Source organism: Brienomyrus brachyistius, chromosome 12 (assembly GCF_023856365.1).
Source record: "Brienomyrus brachyistius isolate T26 chromosome 12, BBRACH_0.4, whole genome shotgun sequence".
In the NCBI taxonomy this organism is placed as follows: domain Eukaryota; kingdom Metazoa; phylum Chordata; class Actinopteri; order Osteoglossiformes; family Mormyridae; genus Brienomyrus; species Brienomyrus brachyistius.
In genome coordinates this window covers 9,380,457-9,400,270 of record NC_064544.1, presented here as the reverse complement: position 1 = coordinate 9,400,270, position 19,814 = coordinate 9,380,457, and the positions used below count along the sequence as shown (strand labels likewise).

Here is a 19,814-nt window from a genome sequence, read left to right as displayed (position 1 = left end):
CCATGTTTGGATTAGAGTTTTCCCCATAGAAAAGAATGGGGAGTCCCCACAAAGATATAATTACAAACCTGTGTGTGTGTGTGTGTGTGTGTGTGTAAATGTATCCGCTGGGAGTGCGGGCGCCTAGTCTCAGCGAGTCCCTCTCCAGGCCGGGTGTTTGCGGTACGTGTTTGTTTTGGTTCCTGAAGTATACGGGCAGGAGCGGCACGGCTGGGAAAACGCTGGCTCCCCCACACAAAGACCTGGTTGGGGGCCAACATTTTCCACCGAGCGCTAATTGAATTCATCTGCACACGGCTAAATAATAATTAGCGGTCTTGCATACCCGATTCCTGCGCGACGTAATTACAAGTCTGCGTTTTATTGCTCTGAAGTTCGGCAGAGGTGGAATGTCACGAAAATCTGCGGCTGGATGGTGCGACGGAATAGGTTTTTTTTTTTAGGCTTCAGAAGAACTTGGGAGTGGCGTCTTAGGTCCGAATTTTTGAGTGTTTCAGCACATGTGAGATGGAAGACCGTCCTGCTTACGCAACTAGCTGCCCCAGGCCCACTGGACTACTGCGCAGGCTTGGTTTTAGCCATAATACGCCATGACCCTAGAGTAGGAGCCTCCAACCCCCCCCCCCCCCCAAGTATTCTGCTGGACCACAGAATGCTGTGAGTTTTGAAGGGGGGTAACGGATAAATGATATATTTCCACGCTGGACCTTTTTGGTGACCTCCGATGTTCCCGAGTCACGTTCCACGGAAAATGGAAACGGTTAAACTGTCCCCACACAAGGTAAAGTTAAACGGTTATCCGAAGGTTGGGAACTCCTACTTTAGAGGACAGCCCAGAAGATGAAAAAGTGAGGAATCGTGCACATGAGCAATGCCCACACTCGTGGTCTCTCTTCCAGTAAGCAGGACACCCTCGACTGCCCTGCGAATGTAGCTTCACACTTTGTAGCGAGACGCTTCCTTCCTGCTGTCGAACCTGTCGGTTACGGAGCTAGTTTCCCATGGATTCCATTTGATGATGAATCCCGTCGCTGTTGTTAAAGGGCGTCCGCACTGTGGCAGTGCATTATGGGTGGTAAGAAAAGGCAAGCCTGACTGATTTACAGTGACACTTCAGGATCGGAGGTGGAAAAACCCCCCCCGGGAGAGAGGTATTCAGCGCACTTTGTACGCTGCCTAAGTGAAAAGGGCTATAAAATCGACAGGAATAAATAAAGGTCCATTCATCATTTTTACATCGGCTGGGGGCTTCCTGGAAGTATGAAGTGTGATTTGTGCAGTGGGGGGGCTCTCTTACCTGCGTCGCTCCATTGAGGAACACAAGTTCACAGGCTCCTTCCTGCTTTTTGTCACAAGCTTCGTCTTCCCTGGATATGAGGTGCATTGACACCTCTGTTACAGCTCCGCAGGGGTGGGGGCAGGCTGGACAAACACACAGTGTGTGCATGGTCTCTGGGGGCAGGGGGCCGTGATCACCTGGAGCATGGGGCTTCAGCGTCCGCTGGGAAAACTGAAAACCCAAGCCGTCTAGACTTGGAGACAATTTTATTTTTTTTTGGGGGGGGGGGGTGCAGTGTTACATCTCAGGCCCAGGACTCACGCCCCGACATCTGATGGATGGGTGCCATAATTAGACTTGAGAAGCCACATTGTCCGTGAGGACTTACCCAGTGATGCAGGTTTGCTGTCCCCCCTGCAGTAACTGTGGGCGATGTCACCAGTCAGCACCAGTACATCGTCTGATCTTTGCCCATTCTTACTATATTCCTTACCAATGTAGCCAATGGGTGGGTAGGGGTGGCTCTGTTGTACCTCCTCTAGTTAAGTGTGACGTTTGAAATGTGGACCGGGGGGGTGGGGGGCCGGGGGGGGGTGGGGGGCCGGGCTTACGACGTGACGCGCCCCAGGAACGCAGGGAGACAAAGACGAAAAGCCAGAGTTCATGTATAGTATCAACACTTGGGAACATGAAACTGGGCCCCTAGCCCCCCCCCCGCCCCCCCACTCCGGATGTAGGCATTATGCTAATGGACGCCCTTCCCTTTACTTTTTTTTATCCCTCGTTTCTGAGAAAGGCACCGTATGTCATTCAGGATGAACAAGGTCAAACACTGACGTGACGGACGTCTCTCTGCCTAAAAGACGCATCCCGGCCCGTCAGGCTGTATCCTCCCAGGCAGCTTCTGGCCGCTGAGAACCAGTTCATTGACCCTCTTTTCGCTCGGGGGCTCTAGTTATTCAGGGGGGGGGGGGGAGAAAACATCATTTGCATGCAGAAGTGAAAAGATATAGTAGGCCAGTGTTTCCCAAGCCAGTCCTTCGGGACCTACAGCCGGTCCACGTTTTTGCTGTTGACTGTCTGGCAGGGAGCTCAGAGAAAGCAAAATCAAGGACCGACTGTGGGTCCCAGAGAACCGGATTGGCAAACATCGTTGTCAGCAACTTGTTATGTAAAGCTGAGATTTCTGGCCTACAGGTGCAGACGGCCGTTTGCCTGTGACATACTGTACCAAGCAGGTATCATTACTATTAATAATATTACAATAATAATGATGGGAATAATAGTAGCAGCAATAGTAGTATTTGTTTGTTTCGTTTAGTTTCCAGTTCTGTGCCATCAGCCACTCACTCCTGGGACTCTGGGTCGAGGTCCCTGCTCTGGGCGTGAGTGGCGGGGGACCCCCGCTCGGAGAGTGCCCCCCTGACCTTTAGGTACTTAGCCACTTAAAAGCCCCACTCCTTAGCCATTTCCCCCCCCTGCCTCCCTGAAATGTAAGCAGCATAAAAGCCCATCCCAGCACGTGCGAGTTGGGCGCATCTGGGCCTTCAGAGCTGACGTGAAACCCCCCAGAACGAGAGGCCGCCTGGCCGGGTCTCCGCCTTCAGCCCCGGTGAGCTGGGCCCGGCCATGCCGGTGTGAGCACTCATTAAATGTCGCCCGGCTTTATGCAAATACGTCTGATAATCCACCTTCTCCCTGCATCTGTTCGTCATAAATGCCTGGCCACATGAAAAAGGCGTGCCGGTGTCCCCGCTTCACCGGTTTGATCTGGCGACGGGGCGCAGATGGCCGGATCTCGGGGAAACGCGGCGAGGTGCGAGCCAGGGATGGGACTTCACTCTCTGGGCGGTGACAGCAGACCGAGTCGGACCAGGCGGTGGCCGAGCTGGCAGCCGCAGGCATGACATGCAGACATGCGATACCGGGCCGGGCTGGGTAACATCAGCGGAACCCAGAGTCGACCTCTGCTTTGCCGGATTAGATTGGGATAGATGGTTGGCCACAGAAGATAGAGAAACCCAGCTTCTTTAGTATCCCGTGGCACCGAGAGCCTCCTGGTGCCACAGCGCTGGTGTCGGCTCGCCCGCCGCATTTTCAGCCCGCACCGCGATCTAGTGGGGAAGGGAGTTTGAGGGAGTGGCCAGCGCCGAGGTCGGAGGACACGACGTGTGCGTCCGGCGCTAAGCGGAGCTAACGAGCAACAGCTGAAGTGGCCATTGTGTGCGAGCGGCGGCCCCAGCGTGGCCGGATATCCGGGGTCACAGCGCCGCGTCCCGTCCCTCTTCTGTGCCCCCCTTCCCTTCGCCCCCACTGCCTGCCACTGAGTCACTGCAGAGCCAGAGGACGTCGTGCTGCGTTCCCGTCTCTGAACGCTTATTGTTTTCCCTCCAAATGGACGGGGGGGGGAGAGCGCAGACTTCCAGGACCCAGGGCAGGAAGCCGGGGCCCTGAGCTCCAGCGCCGCTCCCATTCCGTCCCGGCTGACGTGTTCGCGGGACCCCAGGGGCCAAGGGGTCACCCCTCACATGGTCACTCTGTGGCCCCTGTGCCACTGGAGGAAGCTTCAGTCAAAACAAGGGAGACTGGAGTCCACATGCCACCCCCCCCCCCCCCCCCCACTCACTGCACACACCCAGCTACCAGCGGGGCCTCCTCCCACCCCACAGCCAGTCCAAATAAAATAAATCAGCCTTTCTGCCGGACAAACTATTTATTTTATAAGATCATTTGCTTACAGAGCTCAGTCTTGTGTGTGTGTGTGTGTGTGTGTGTGTGTGTGTGTGTGTGTGTGTGTGTGTGTGTGTGTGTGTGCACGTCTGGGTGTCTGACTGTGGTTCTATTTATTGTTACCATGTGCAAGTTAAGGATTCCGTGCTCTTCCACAGTTAAGTCGGAATACTACACTGTGAGCAGCCTTTAAAACATAGGGCCTATCTGTTGCCTTTGAGTGGACCCCTGAGTTTAGTTTTGGAGATGCTAAGTGTATGTACTTGAGTAAAGGTGCCGTGAAGGTCAGGAGGGGCTCCGACAGGCTGTTTGCTGTCCTATACTAGACTGCAGCTCCTGTTCGTGAGGTCCTCTCCATGCGTCCAGCACCAATGACGTCACAAGCGTCTTCTGATGACATCATTGGCTCCTTCCGATGACATCATAAGTTCCTTCCAGTCAGAGCAAATATAAAAATTAAATATACAAAATGAGTCTGTCAGCCTCTGCGGTTTAGAGGAGTTTGGTTCAGTCTTTACTACAGGTATTGTTGACTGATATGAAGTACTTACGCTTTACACGCATCTGTCTTGGTGAAAGGAGGTTTATTTTGTTTTGTTCCTTCTGTGAGCCGTTGCGGGAAAAAACGGGACTCGACCACGATTCCAGATTCGTGTTCCAGAACAAGCAGAATTTTTCCAGTCTGTGGAGTGGCCCGGGAGAGGGGTTGGGGGGGCTTCAGAGTAGCTAAGGATGATGAAGCATGCGCTGCTGTTTATTGATAGTCCCAGAGTAAGCGTAGCGTTCATGGAGCCATTCCTCACATATGTGCTGTCAGAGTCCCCTACCGAGTGCAGAGGTCTGCTAGGGGACACAGAGGCAAGATGCTGGGCTTTTGGGGTCCTGGGGGCAATTTTTAAGCTTCATTTTATTATAACGGCAAACTAACGTCGGCGACCTCAGCTAACCCTTTTGGCAAGTGAAATTTACAGCCAGCCGGGGAAAGTGTTTTTCGTTTTTCTGTTTTACCTTCTAATTTTTTTGTCTGATTCGGTGTGTTTTTTGCTACCTAAGTGTCAGATTCAGCACCTTGGCTCCTGGAAGGCGGCCGCAGCTAGCAGGCAGTCAGGGATGGGCCCCTTCCCTGGGCTCCTGCCTACACTCCATAACTCCGTATTAAAAGGTGCGGCGGGATCTCTGATGGGCCGCTGTTCACTTCACGGTTTCGACACAAAACCTGTGGGGCTGCCTACAGTTCTAAGAATCCCCCCTCTTCCCGTAGAGAGTTCTGTCGTCTGTCAAGGCACGTGGTGCAGGATCGGATGGGTCCTGCTCCTTGCCGAGCAGGTGTAGGTCTCTCTACGTTTGGATTTCATTGCTGGGGATGTTTTCGGCAGAACAGGGATGCGAAGCCTGTCTGTTGTGGATCGCAACCAGAAAAGGGAAATAGCATTTGCAGGGAAGGGAGGCAGGTTTCGCGTCTCCCTGCACCGGGAGACCATCGGGTCCGTGCCCAAGTCAGGTGGCCGAGAGCCGTGGATGCTGTCCCCTTGTCAGAGTGCAGACGTAGCAGCGAGAGATTTCCCAGCAAGCTCCTGTCCCTCGCAAATTCCTGCCGGTAAAAATTTTTTTTTAAAAAAGACCGAGGGCAGGAGAGAGAGAGAGAAAGAGAGAGAGAATGACGGCAAAGCGGCGGAAGAGCGACTGTAAGCTGACACTGTCATGGAGATTGATGTGGGAGCGTGTGTGTGCTCAGAGGCTGCAGGCCGCAGCGCGATGATGCCGCATGTCCAGGCGTAAGGCGACTGCATGACGCGTAAGAGGCAGACAGCGGCGAGGTCGCCCCATACACCCCAAGCATGACTCCTCTGCATACTAACATCTCTTTTTTGTTTCCAGGTCCGTTACTGATTACAGCACTAATGTGATTGCATGCTATGAATAATAATCCTTCTTTTCATTTCTTTTTCGTTCGTTTGTTTGTTTTTTAACAGTGGAATTTTAATGTTACTGAATGCTCGTGATGTATGTGATCATGAAGAGATAGCAGCTAAGCGTAGAGCCCTTGATAAAAGCAGGAAAGAGCGTAGGTTTGCATGCATTACTTCTGTGAAGAACAATCAGAGTGCAGTTGTGCCCGACCCCTTATCTGACTGCTAGGTTTCAATTGACAGCTGAGGATTTGTGACTGGACCATGAATCAAAACGGCAGGCATTGTTACCCAACTGCCAGTGAGGATACTTTGGGGATTACTTGGCAAAGGTAATATTTTCATTATTTCAAAATCTCTACTGCTCCGTCTCTCCATATCACTCTGTGTTTGCTTTGGTTGGCCCCAGTAAGCACTTTAATAAACACACACCGTGACTTATTCAAATCAGATGTATATGAAATGTACACACCATGTGTCTCAACCACGTATTAATGTTTTTTTTTATTTTTTTTGTTTGTTTTACGCAGTAGCCAGTAAGTAGCCATGTAAGTATTATCTATTTATTTGCTTAGCAGAACACATATTTTTTTCACTGCTTTGAAGAGAAAAAAAAAACTATTTTGCTTACAGATTGTCAAAGAATGTCACACCTTAAATGTTTTGGTTCATGTGAGCGCATTATGAGAAAATGTTGATGACAAGTGAGTAATTGTACATTCCTCTACAGGGAACAGACCTGTGCGTTCAGATTCATAGATACATAACTGGTGTTTTTATTGTTTAAAATAATCATTGACGCCGTGAAACGTACTCGACACAGCTGTCTTTTAGTTACCTACATGCATCGATTGAAGTCTGGAGAGTGGCTTTTGATGTAAACATGGTAACATATAAACAAGTCTGCCGGGCTGTTCTGTGCGTATAATTCATCATCGTAGGCAGGCAAAATTGAAGGATTTTGTGTTCTATAAATTAAAACGAGAAAATTGGGTAAACTGCACATCAATCCTGCGTGCCAGTGTTTTTAACGGGAGCTTCCAAGACTCGCTGTGTGAGGTCACTGCCGCTCACGCCAAGGAGCGCTTGCTATAGAATCATTAATGATACGAGTAATCATAGTGGTGTTTGTTAAAGGGGAGCGACACTGACGTCACTTGCTATTTCTGTTGCATTTCAATTTATGGCGTGTTTGTGGATTTACATGAACAAAGGCTTATTTAGAAATCTGACAAGCAGAGGGGTCCTGTGAAATTTGAGAGTGTGTCTACTGCGATGCCTGCTCTGGTTCCGCTGCCTTGAGCATTCGCAGCTTGATTGCTGTGCACGTTCTGCCCACCCCCCCCACCCCCCCACCTCCATGGCCAGGCTGCCCTCCCCAGGCATCGACGGACACCCCCTTCTGTTGTCACACAGTTGGCTCTCTGGGGCTCGCCCGCCACAGCCCTCGCTGGCTGACCGGGCCCCTGGAATGAGGCCACGTTACGGGTTGGGGGAGGTTGGATCTGGGAGAGTGGCTGTGCTGGCCGATGGGTAGCGGCTCGCTAACGGTTAACCCACGTAGCTGCATCCAGGCCCTCCCGCTCATGGCGGAATTGTTATGTTTAACTGGAGATGAATGTAAACTTAGACGAAGGCCTCGGCCAGCCCGGGCAAACAGGGAGAGTAAAGCACACATAAAACATCTGCTTGAGGCCCTCTGCGCTCAGCGAATTAGGGCCCAGCGTGGGACCCACATAAATAGCAGCTCCAGGTCGGCGCTTCCAGTCCAGTCTCGTCGCTTTTTTCGTCCATCGTTTGGTCTGTTTTCTGACTCGTGGTGAACGGCAGTTGCGTCCCCTGTCCCTACAGGGTCTTTCCCCGTAACTTACATGCCCAGCGCGCAGAGAAACGGCGGCAGGGCTAACTGGGATTCCATCGGAATGGAAACTGGTGTTTCTTTAGAGGCCGCGAAGTTAGCCGAATGTAAACGCCGAGGATGTACATTTGGAGGTGGGGGACGGAGACGGCAGATAACATCTGAATCGAAATCTGTTTGGATCTACAAGGATCCAAATGCAGTCACTGAGCAGGATAAACAATGAAAAAAGAAACAGGCTTCCAATTAAGAATAATTACTGGCGCCTGTTTTAACAGCCAATTGAAAACAAATAGACTTGGCAGGCTTGTAAACCATTAAGATGTTTGTATTCAGTTTGCACCTCTGTTGTTTAAGAGCAACATAGCAGTATAAGTGGAATTATTTTCCCTCATTCCTGTGAAGGGTTTCGCATTGGTACAGGGGAACCACTTCGAAACAGGATCGCGAAACCTACAGGTGAATCGCTCCACTGCGTATTTGAAGCACTCTCCTTTAAATCGAAAATGATAAAGCCGATAAGGAGGTTGATTTTTCTAAATGCGTTTTGCTTGCAGTCTAAGGCAGATAGAACTTTCCAAGGGCAGCACGGCGGCTCAGTGGGTGGTGACCGTCGCTCCGTAGTTCCTCGGCCGGGCGTCCAAATCCCAAACGTCGCGTGTTCTTGCGGTTCCGCCTGGGTTCCCTTCAGGTGATCAGAGTTCCTCCTGCAGTCTTGCAGCACTGCTGGTTGGCTTGCTCATGTCACTAAATTTCCCATAGCTTATGAGTAAGTGTCTGTGTGCCCTGTGATGGACCGGGATCCCATCCGGGGTATATCCATGCCCTGCGTCCTATACTTCCTGGGACAGGCTTGCAGGCCCTCACACCCCTGAGCAGTATAAGTGGTTAGAAGATGGATGGATAGGTGTTACTTTTTTTTTTTTTTGCTTTACAGAAACCGGTTTTGTAACACTGGCCTCACTATCGGCTCTGGTGCACTTATAAATGATTACAGCACATTAGCGGTCATGCTTTGGAGAAGGCCGTCAGGCGACACGGATTTTGGCGTGACCCGGTCCCCTTCCCTGTCCTCTGCACATCTGCATTCCGGCCCACGATCGCCCTTAAAGGGACAGGAGCCCCTATTGCCTCTGTCGGAAAACGGCAGGAGGGGAAAAAGTAAAGCGCTTCAGCCGTTCCTTTCAAGGAGTCTAACATGGGCAAAATTCCTGGGTCAGCATTTTCCTGCTGCTCATTTATGCTGAGGGTTGGGGGGGGGGCACAGCTGCCAGGCTGGTTGGGTTTCTGAGGGTAGGGGGGGGTCTCTCTTGGCAGCCTCTGGCCCTCCCCTCCTTTTCTTTTTTTACATTAAGCCTAAAAGCAGGGACCCCTTTCTTGTGCCTCCTAGCAGAGCACAGGAGGTAAGGCAAAAATGTGCCAAAGCAGCAAGTTAGCGCTTAGTTCTCCTGGCTTATTCTGTGTCCGCTCAGACATTACTAATAGAGACAGGAACACTAAGAGGGCCTCACTGAACAGGCACGCCGATGTTCACATGTTCCTTTCGCTTACATTTGCAGTGAATATAAGCTTTAAAAAACCAGAAGGGAGACTGCAGACGTCTTAACGTGTTTTCCGTCATTACCGCGGCTCTCGCTAAAGGCTAGTATGGTTGCCTGGGAACAGGGTGTCAGAACCTACATGTTTCTAAGGGGAGAGGGGAGGTACATTACAGCCTGCAGGCCTGAAACAGCAGCCTACAGCTCCGGAGCGAGGCGTCCCTTTACGTTTGTGCCTCGTTTTTTTTTTTGTTGTCAATATTTTCAGTCCAGTGACAGAAACAGCGATAATTGTATTGTATGTGATAGAAATGAAAAGGCGTAGAAGTCACTCTGAAACGCATTTAAACATTTTGCCCGTGCTCGACAAGATGGGGGTCGTGTTCCTTCTGCGCCGGCACCCAAATTGAATTGCAACCAGACTTGCATGCTGACATTCTGCAGGAAATGGGACGCCAATCCATTAAGATGCCATTTGATAATTTAATTTGGAATTTAATCCCTAAATTACCCATGCCGCATACAGTATGCGCCGCATGCTAGGAAGAGTGCTGCAAGGGTGGGTCGGATGGAAAGTTTCGGGCCGGAGGAAAGAGAAGGAGGCTGCGGGGGCAGTTAGAGTGGTGGGGGGGTGGGGGGGGAGGCGTTCGGGTCTGAATTGATAAGGGAGGCGAAGCGTGAGGAAAGTTGTTTGTTTTCTCTGTTGTGGCAGTCATGTCTCAAGCCGTCTGGTATCCCGGGGAAACCAGACATGAGGTAATGGCAGATTGAACTTGAACTTTAGGGACTTAAGAGAAAGAGGACAATGGACCCCAAGCGATCAATAAACTCCCATTTGCGCAAACCTACGTGGGCAACTTTTAGGTTAACCTCTGAAGAGGAGTGTGAGTGGCCAGGATAAGGGAGGAGTGAACCCCCCCTCCTCCAAAACCACCACCCCCAGTATTTTACACTCCACAGAGCCCTGTATCTGAGCAGGCCTGTGGATTCCTGCCTGGCCTGCTGCAAAAATGTCCTCCTCTATACAGCCTTTGTTCAGCAAGGTAGGAAAAACTTAATCTCTCATTTCCTGTCAGATGATTTCTGGCAGTCCGCGGAGAGTGAGCTGCAGAAAGAGCGGGAGAGAGAAGTATGTGCGTGTTTGTTCGGTGGGAGCCGTGTCCGTGTGTGTGTGTGTGTGTGTGTGTGTGTGCGCGCGTAGTGGGTGGAGAGGGCCATGCCAGATAGTTCGTACGCATAATCCACAGTTTTTAACCCTTTTGGGACTAAGTTTAGCTAAATAAACGATTGGCTTTTTCCCCCATTCAGTGAAATGCGATCCAGCAGCTCGGCCCGTGATCTTTTCAAAGGTTGTTATTTTTGGTGAGGGGTCTGTCTGCCCGTCTTTCTGTGACTCGCAGAAAACAGCCCAGTAATTATGCCCCCAGTGGGTGCTCCCGGCACTGCGGGCTTCTTCCGAAAGAATAAGGCCACTGTTTTACATCCGAGGTCCCCTGCTTATTTCTTCAATGTATTGGCTTTGACCCCCCCCCCCCCCCACAAAAAACAAACAGGCCCCCAAGAGCCTCTTTTTGTCTTATGGAAGCTTTGCACCTGCAAATAAGAAGTGAGACGGACAGAAAAACAGTTGAGTTTCTTTTCAATTTTTTTTCTGCCCCTTCAAACAACCACCCCCCGTCCCCCCCCCCAACACAAAAGCAGGCCTGTCTGTATCGGGGGCCAGCTGACGGAATGTTGACCGTGCCCCCTAATCTGAAAACAGAAAGAAGCGATTGTGCAAAACAGGTATTTAGTATGGGGGGGGGGGGGTTCTTGTCTTCTTAATTATTCAACACGTATACGTGCTATTAAGGGCCCCCCAGCACCCAGCTGCATGGAGCTGGCACTTTGTTCGCAACATGCCGTGTCCCCCAATTAACAATTGCGGAGCTGTTTGTTTCTTCCATTACCATGCCATGAATAAAGATCGGGCCGGTGGGCATCGCAGCCCCGCTCGTCCGTTATTGATGAAAATAGAACGTATCTAGCACAGAAGCGTCTGAGGGCATCTGACATCATTCAGTACTCAAGATGCCGTGCCATCCCACACTGGGGCCCTTTGTCCCGGGCCCCGGCTCAGCCTGCCGTCATGTGATCAACGCCGTCGGGGGAAGGGGAAATGTGAAACACGTCAGTCAAGCGTGCGACGTGACGGGCATTTGTTTACCTTTAAAGAAACACGGATGTACTGCAAGGCCGTGGAAGCTGCAAGCGCAGCACTAATATGTGTTAAAGTCAACAATCGACGCGTGTTTTGTGTGTAATTTAAGGTTACCTGCCTGTGCAGTGTGACAGGGTGCCTGAACTGTGGCTTGTGCCATCCATTTAGAATACATCGTTATTGCAGTACGGATGCATGACTCACACCTTTGTTTGGTTGAATTTAAAGAACATTGGGGCTCAGTGGAATATGGAAGCATTTAGCGGCATGATTCAGAGGATCAGGTGGTGAGGTGCATCGCCACTTCAATCCCTTGGACGGCTCTATATGCGGGGTCTAAGCCGTGCCGCTTTAGTAAAACATTTTCAGCCTGTTTTTGAGGAATGCTTGACAACTGCAATATTAGTTACCGCTGGCTCTAACTTTAAATGCCCTTCATGCAAGGTCTTTTTGGGGCACGATTGCTTGTGGTTAGGAGATACATGCATTCCTCGCAGGAAATTCTTTATCTAGCCAGGGATTATTTTCACAAAAAGGGTTGGCAGTTGAGTGCGCTTAATAAAATGAAGCTGCCTGGAATTGCTTTAAAAAGATGATTATTGTGTTCAGAGATAAGCCAGTCCGGATAAGTTACACAAATAAAAAATATATATGATTTTACACAAGTAGCCGCATCATCGTGTTGAAACATCTGATCAAAGACATTGGGAGGCTCAGATTTTTTTTATTATAACTGAGAACGAAGACTGAAATCTGTTACTTATCAAGATTAAATATTCAGGCCTTTCCCATAAAGATATCACTTTTGTTATTATTAATATTCCATATAATGAAATGCAGGATAAACACAGTTTCCAAAAACAGGAGTCGAGAGAAACTCTGGCAACCCATCCTGCCTGACCGTGTGCCCCAGCACAGTGGTTTGTGGGTAACCGAATCATAAGCGATGTTAGATTTTGCAGAGATGTCTCCCGCGGTGTTGAAGGCTGCAGACAGTCCTCAGGCCCTCGTCCCAATAAACCAGATGCGTGTTGACAGATGTGCTGGTTTCTCAAGCCAGTAAAAGTTCTGTGCATAAAAGAATTTGGTCCTCAGCCCAATGCTGTAGATGGTTTATTATTCGGCGCTGTTCATATCCACACCTCTATGCAATGCAGCTAGTCACAGAGACTTGTGGGAAATGTAGGCGGTAGCGCAGGCCTCCATGAACAGGTGCAATTTAACGTTTTATTTCAGGATTTAGGTTTAGCTAAATGGGCCTGGAGATTGGCGTTAATGGTTTTGAAAAACACATTATTTGCTTACGTGTTGAGATTTTATTACCAAAGAGATTTTTTTCCCGGTGCAGTCATGTAACCAATGCAGGCAAAGCGGTGTTGAATCAAGTGTTTGCAATGTGTCTCTAGTGAATGTCTTTTTGAGAGGTACATGAAGTTCCAAGACGTTGCATGTTATATTCATTCTGGCTGGGTGTTATGAAGAGTCAACAGAACCCTTCTTGAGTATTGTTATACCTGAATGTCTCATTGATCTCTGTACTGTAAAACTTCCATTGATAGCCAGCCTCCGTCGATAGCTATTGTATCCTTTTTTTGAAGAAGCAGGTCTCTCCGGTTACATAATGACCATTGACATAGATGAAGCATTATCTAACAAAGTAGGCATGGTTTTTTAAAAAGTTTATGTTTAAGAATTGCAGAATGAATTTGTAATTTATAAAATGCCTAGTAATGAGATTTTTTTAACAGTCCGCTCTGTAATTTCCCCAGCAGTAGTTGGCATTAACTTGACCTGCAAAAGCTTTGGAGTAGATTAGCTTCTTGCTCTTGAATGCGGCAGAACCTTTACAGCAAAAGCGAACAGGTGGCCAGGCCACACGTGGAAGTTTTATGGTACATTGTCGACTTAGACTTCTTTGTCTAGGAGTGTATTTCATTGTAGTGTCACCATCCCGAAAGGCCTGTTGTTAACCCAATTACCTTTGCTTGCTCCTGTTGTGTTTTAGCAGTCCTGGTACCTGGGCGAGCTTAGTTCCATTCCAAGTGTCGAACGGGACTCCGATTCTGCCAGCAAATGTCCAGAACTACAGCATAAACATCATTGGTGAGCCCTTCCTTCAGGCAGAGACAAGCAACTGAAGTCAGACCTGGGAGGAAGTGAAGTGACCCGAAGCAGCGGAGCAGCGGGTGAACCAGCAAGTGGCACTTATACAATCTCCACTGTCCCGAGAGGGACTCTGGCTACGAACACTAGAGCAATGGCTGAAGCTCTTTAATGATGTAACAATGCTCACGCCAGACAGTCTTTGTGTGAAGCCCCCCCCCCTCACCCCCCCAGTTAAATACTGTGACGTAACTAATACTACGTTAGATGCCTTAATGTTTGCATTACATGCTAGTTTCTATTTGTATTTCTCCAGTTCTTTTTTTGGGAGTTCTGGTCCTGGTTTACAAGCAGGTTGAATAGATCTGAACACACAGAGACTGGCTGGTATATTGCAGAATGCAAGCTTCTTCTCAAGGTACATCTGCCTTCTCTAACAGAGGCTCATAAGCTGAACCAATCACTGCACCTCCATAGGAACAAATAGCGAAATCAGATGTGTTTCTTTGAATATCTGCAGTTGAGTTGTTTTGTTTGTTTATTTGTTAGCTAAAATCTTTCCTGTTATTCTGTTGACCCAGTGCTAATAAGTTAAGGGTTAGCATGTGCACTAACATGCGAGAACCTAAATTATTAGTTTAGGCCGATTACCCCTTTTGGAGCAAAATTAATCTTGGTTATTACCTTTAAAAAGGATTAACAAAAAAAAAAAAGACAAAAAAAATTCTCTTAAGAGGCAAGTGCAATTTAAATGTTTTACTGAAGGGAAGCTATCGCAGTCTGTCAGCCCCGAGACTCTAAATGAGGGAGGTTAAATGTTTTTGAGAAAACAGAAAAAAGAAAATGTAAACAATTTTAAGTTGCATCCTCAATTATAAATTAGGGGAAAAACATAGATGCCGGAATGCAGACGACGCTTGACAGGGAGTGTGTAACTGAACAGAACTGAGCATGACCGAAACAGCACTTATACTCTATTGAGGCCGGGAAGCAGTTATTTATTACGTAATCAGAAATTCGTAATTAAGCGAAACACAAATAGTGTATAAATGGCTTATGATTACATGTTCTTAGAGGAAAGAAAAGGAAGAACTCAATCGGCTGTAAGCTTAAAAAGCTACTGTTTACAGAGCGTCATGATGGGAATGCAGGCTGTTAAAATCAGGAAGAAAGGAGTGAACCTCTAAAATCTGCACTCAGTGCAACACTACAGTGATTGTGAAGGTGCAGTGTAGCTGCACAGTGTTTGCGAACGCGACGTTTGACGGATCTCGACCGCCCCGTGCGCAGGGATCTGCAGTGTGCGTGGCTGACTCTTCGCCTCTGCACTTCCGACCCAGATATATTTCACTACTCTCTCCAATACTCTTAATTTGCACGAAGATATATAGCCCACGTTACGTGCCTTGCCTTTGAATATAGAAGAGACATCACTACACTTGTTTTTGCTGCATTTATTACCATTTTAAAAAAATTAACATTTTTATGATAAAAATATTTTGTACTCTGGATGAAATTGTGACATCATTGATTTTTAACTACATTTTACTACTTTATCTCACATTTATAATGCATATCATGGCTGTGTATAGTTGCCGTTTTAAAGTTTATAATCAACCAGCATTATTTTTCAGTATTTTTGGCGGGTTTTCTAATAACCCTTCCTTTTTGTTGTTGATGTCGTTGTCGTTTTATTTTGTTTATATTTTCATCTTCCAATTACTATTTTGGGGGGGGGGGATTTCAGATTTATAAGAATTATGCAATACCAAGTTTTGCCTATGTAGGTAGTGCTTTTAGCTCTGTTGAATATTAGAAGCTAGCATTGAGATAGAAAATATCGTACACATTTATTTTGTCATTGTTGTCGTTTTCCTTTTTTTTTATTGACCAAAGTGGGGGCTGCTCTCTATGCAGTGTGTGACAAGGTCGTTTTTTTAGTGTAGTGAAAGATGGTTAGGCGTGTTTGATCTTCTTTTTTTTTAATTCTGGGTGACGGGGGTGGGAGGGGGAGGCTTATTTCCTTGAACTTTACAGTGCATCTGTGAGAAATGCACCCTTGGTCTTTTTTGGCTGCAACGTCACCGTTCTGTCTACTGTGACAAACCAGTTCCTTCTTCAAACTTCCCACCTGGGGGGGCTAGCACGATTCCTGGAAGAGGCTCACATTCGAAGGAGAGGAGGCGTGACTTGAGTGGGACAATCAAGTGGGGGGGGGGGGGGGAAGACACAAATAAAAAATTTAAACGAGAATAATCACGCGATGAATACCCGTACAGTTAAAGAGAGGCAGGGCAGAGCAAGCCAGCCTTATAATTAACCCCTATAACTGACTGTTTGCTCCCTGTCCTGCGCAGATACGAACGAACTGCGCGCAGCATGAATCCCCGCCTTGGATTCGGCCTTTTCGCTGCTGCCGCATCTCTGACGTTGACGTTAAAGTGAACGTTCGCCGACGACGCTGTATTGACACAAGTAGCTGTATGCAAATCAGTTCCCAAGCAGAGGCCTTAAAAAAAACTAAGTGACTTAAAATAACGTGTTACAATCACCGACCCACAATGCATGCTAAACTGGACAAAATCAGAATTGATCTTTTTTTTTAATTATTTTCAATAATGCTATCCAGGAAGTGTGCACCAGATGTTTTTTTTTTCTGGGGAAGGGCCTCCATATGGAGGTGTTATCGTTTCAATGTAAGTTAGATAAGCTATGGACTTCAGCAAGAGGGGGCGGAGCCAGCTGCCTTGAGGTGTCGAGGTCAGAAGCAGGTCAAACGCAGGCATCTTCGCATTGCATTGGCAGTCGTTCTCTCCGTGGTGTCCTTCAGGAAAACACCCTGCCGTTAATCCGCGACCACAGATCTCAGGCATACCGAGTCACGGGGCATTATAGGTTTCAGTCGCATCCCATCGGAGATCCTTATCGCCTAAAGCCTAAATCTCATGTCGTCCCCAACGCCCTCACGATACCATTTATACTTATTTATCCACCAGCTCCGTCTCCAGGACGGCCAATGAGCGAGAGAGAGCGTGTGAGCGAGCGAGAATGTGCTTGAGGAACGTGTGCGTCGACTCAGCCCCGCCCCACATCTCCATAGCAACCGTGCAGGGGTCCGACTCACACAGCTCAAGTCAGGCTTCGTCTCCTGCTTCACCTAGATACTAATCTCTATAAATTAAAAAGAAATGATAAAAACAAGCCGCCCCATTCTATGTGCACTGTTTTGCATTTTTCTTTAATTTTATTTTTTTTTTTTTTAGAAAACGTATGTGCTTTGCAGCTCTTTGGCCACTGGAACGACACTGAAGTGCATTTCCCCTGGCATGACAAGAATGTTTCGGGCCTTATTTAATTCTCGAGGAAGTCAACGCAGTGAAGGAGACGTGTACATAAAGGAGAAATGGTGGCAATAGGCCTTGGGGTAATCGTCAGCTCGGGTAGCTCTGCAGAGTGTTGTGTTTTGACTCTGAAGCTGCAGGATGGGGGACAGTTGAGGGTCTTTCTATTGAAATGCCTGCCTTCTAGACAGCAGTTTGTACACTGTAGGTTTTTTTCTTAGTATTTTTTTTTCCATGCCCTGTCCTGTAAAGGTAGTAACGTTACCATGCTAAGGGGTTTGTGTGATTTTCCATTTTACAATAAAACGAAAAGGAAAAAAAAACATGCAATGGGAACTGGACTCGAGTTACAACTCTCCAGTTCCTCTTAATTTATGAATCTAAAAATACTATCCATTTTCATATTCCTGTACTTAAAAAGTAGAGGTAAATTATCCTTTACAGAACTGTAAATCGTGAAAATTTATATTTTATGAAGGTCTTTTTTTTTTTGTTGTATTTAGTATTGATTAACTCGATTATGGAGACATTTCATAAATGTTGGAGGTGTCATTTTTGCAGCCACAGAAACAGAAATATCACTGTCAGCTAAGGGTTACATTGCATACGATCAGTGCTATAAATTACCCTTTCACTTCCTCTGACGTTCCCACACCAGTGTTTTCCTGTATGCAATGGTCACTCCTTGTTATGCTTTCTTGCTGCGACACGATGTTACAGGGGGATAAAAGGTTTGTATGATCAATTTTTATTTGTTTTTGTTGCAATTCTGACACTTTTTTTTTTTTTTTAAAAGGGCTGATTGTTTTAAACAGTGTGGTTGTTGTGTACATGATTAAAATTCGTTCACAGCATTGCATCTTCTCATTGCATCAGTGACACTGTCCTATTACAGAAGTGTGCTACGAATTCAGCCCTTAGCATACCCCAAGGCTCCTGTTTAGAGGGCAACACCCACAAAGCTTTCCTGCCCCTCGTATGCAAGGAGGACCAGTGACGCTAATGCAATCTCTGTGTAATTCCTGACCTTTTACTGAATGTGCTGTAAAACCACACTGCAGGGACTGCGATGGTATTAGCAAACGTATTAGCACTAGCTGAAGAGTGACTTTTAAGCGATATGATCTGTATATTTTTTTCCCTTTTTTTTCGGAGGGCTTTGATTATGGCATGAATTAACATCAGGTGTGTGTAAACAAGAGTGTCACGAAAAACCAGCATATGTAATGTTTACCAAAAAAAGTAAAAAAAAAAAGTAAAAAAAAGAAAAAAACAATAATTAAAAAAATTTAGAAATTGATTTAAGCAGTGCCTGTTCAAGCTCACAGTCTCAGTGGAGTTCAGTTGTAAATAAAATTCTTGTTAGATATTTTGTCAGCAAACAAACAATGTGAGGGGCACCTCTTTTCTGGTCTGTTCTCCTTTTGTGTTTGGTTTGGAATGTGTCCTCAACAGAACGTTTGTGCTTCATTTAATTTTTCGTCAGCTGGGATGAAGGGCCCCTGTCTCTTGATTTGTCTATGAGGAATTAAAAAGTAGTAGGGCAGTGTGTTTCTTTAGATTGTCAGTGCTGCACTTAGTACAACCGTAGGTGACAAGTTGTCAGTTTAAAAAAAAAAAAAAAAAAGCTTGCTAGCTAAACAGCAGGGTTGATCCATTCTGGGTCTTGTGGCACTTTTACACCTTCTGCGAATACGACGACAATAAAACTGGCGAATTAAAAATAAAGCAACAACAACGACCAACAAAAAAAAGCTACATTGATAAAAAAAATGCTGTCGTAGTAACAGTAGTAACACTGCAGGTATGTGCACAGTTTGTAGGTACCTGAATGTAATTTTTAGAGGAATTTATACTCTTTGTTTCTTATATTTTGCAGTTTAGGAAACCCGGGTGTCCTTTGAGTAGCTACTGGAACAGGGAGACTGTTTTTCCAGTTTTGATTTTGTTTGAATGGTTTTAGATTTTCTTGGCTAAAAGCTGCATTTGGTGCAGGGGCTAAAATTGCCACAAGATTAAAAATCAGTGTAAATAAAGCTTGACTTATTGTGATTGTTACTGTTATATCCAGCCTATTCTGCTAGCAGCTGCTCTTGATGCAGTCAATTACTGGAAGTGGACATATTTCCTATGCAAAACTGTTTAAACAATAAAATGAGCTATGCTACAAAATACGGTGCTCATCTCCTCCGTCTTCCCTCGCCGTTCTGTGTCAGTGTCATTCCCTCTCTTACCCACCTTTACGTATAACCGTCATTTTGTGACGTGAGCATAGGGGACCGATAGCAAAGCAGCCATTCACCGAAATTATTTGAATACTGTGGCCTGAAGCGTAATTTCTCCCGCTGAGGAAACATCAATTTGTCATGACGCGTTCGTAAATCTGTCACTGCATAATGCTCAGTCAATCCACCTAACTCCTGTACACCTGGCCCAGAAATCTTGCGGATTGTGCACTTCATCCACTGAAGGTTTATTGCCATACACATACTGATAATGCTGTGTGCAAGGTTTTTTTTTTTTTTTTTAATGTAAATATTTCACTCCACACAACTATGAAAGATGTGCTCTTAAAATTTTATTATTAAGGTAAATGTAATTTAAAATGGTTCGGTCCTTTACAAAGTGCCTCTGGATGACAGCCCAGGTGCCTTTTCTCGCAAGGCCTCTGCTTAACCCAACCTATACTGGGCTGTAACCTAAACGTTACTGATTCAAATCCCATGGGAGCCCCCGGTGTTTATTTTATTTTAGATTACGCTTCATCCGAATTTCTTCCGCAAAAATAACCAGCCACATATGTAAAATTCTGCACATAACAAGCATACCTATACATGTTTCTCATTTGTTATGAA

The 19,814-nt window shown here is 46.8% G+C and overlaps 1 protein-coding gene across 11 annotated transcripts in view; it reads left to right on the top strand.

Moving 5' to 3' along the window:
• LOC125704540 (nuclear factor 1 B-type) overlaps positions 1-19,131 on the top strand; it is an 84,849-nt gene extending 65,718 nt beyond the window's left edge. For 4 of the 11 annotated variants that reach the window (XM_048970206.1, XM_048970207.1, XM_048970202.1 and 1 more), the window contains exons 11-12: positions 6,163-6,251; positions 13,521-19,131. In XM_048970206.1, the coding sequence (XP_048826163.1) occupies positions 6,163-6,251; positions 13,521-13,653 (222 nt within the window). In that variant the 3' untranslated portion in view covers positions 13,654-19,131. Of the gene's footprint in view, positions 1-6,162; positions 6,252-6,449; positions 6,468-13,520 lie in introns of all 11 variants that reach the window. The other 7 variants (XM_048970213.1, XM_048970205.1, XM_048970204.1 and 4 more) reach the window with 5 other exon arrangements.
• Positions 19,132-19,814: the final 683 nt, after the last annotated feature.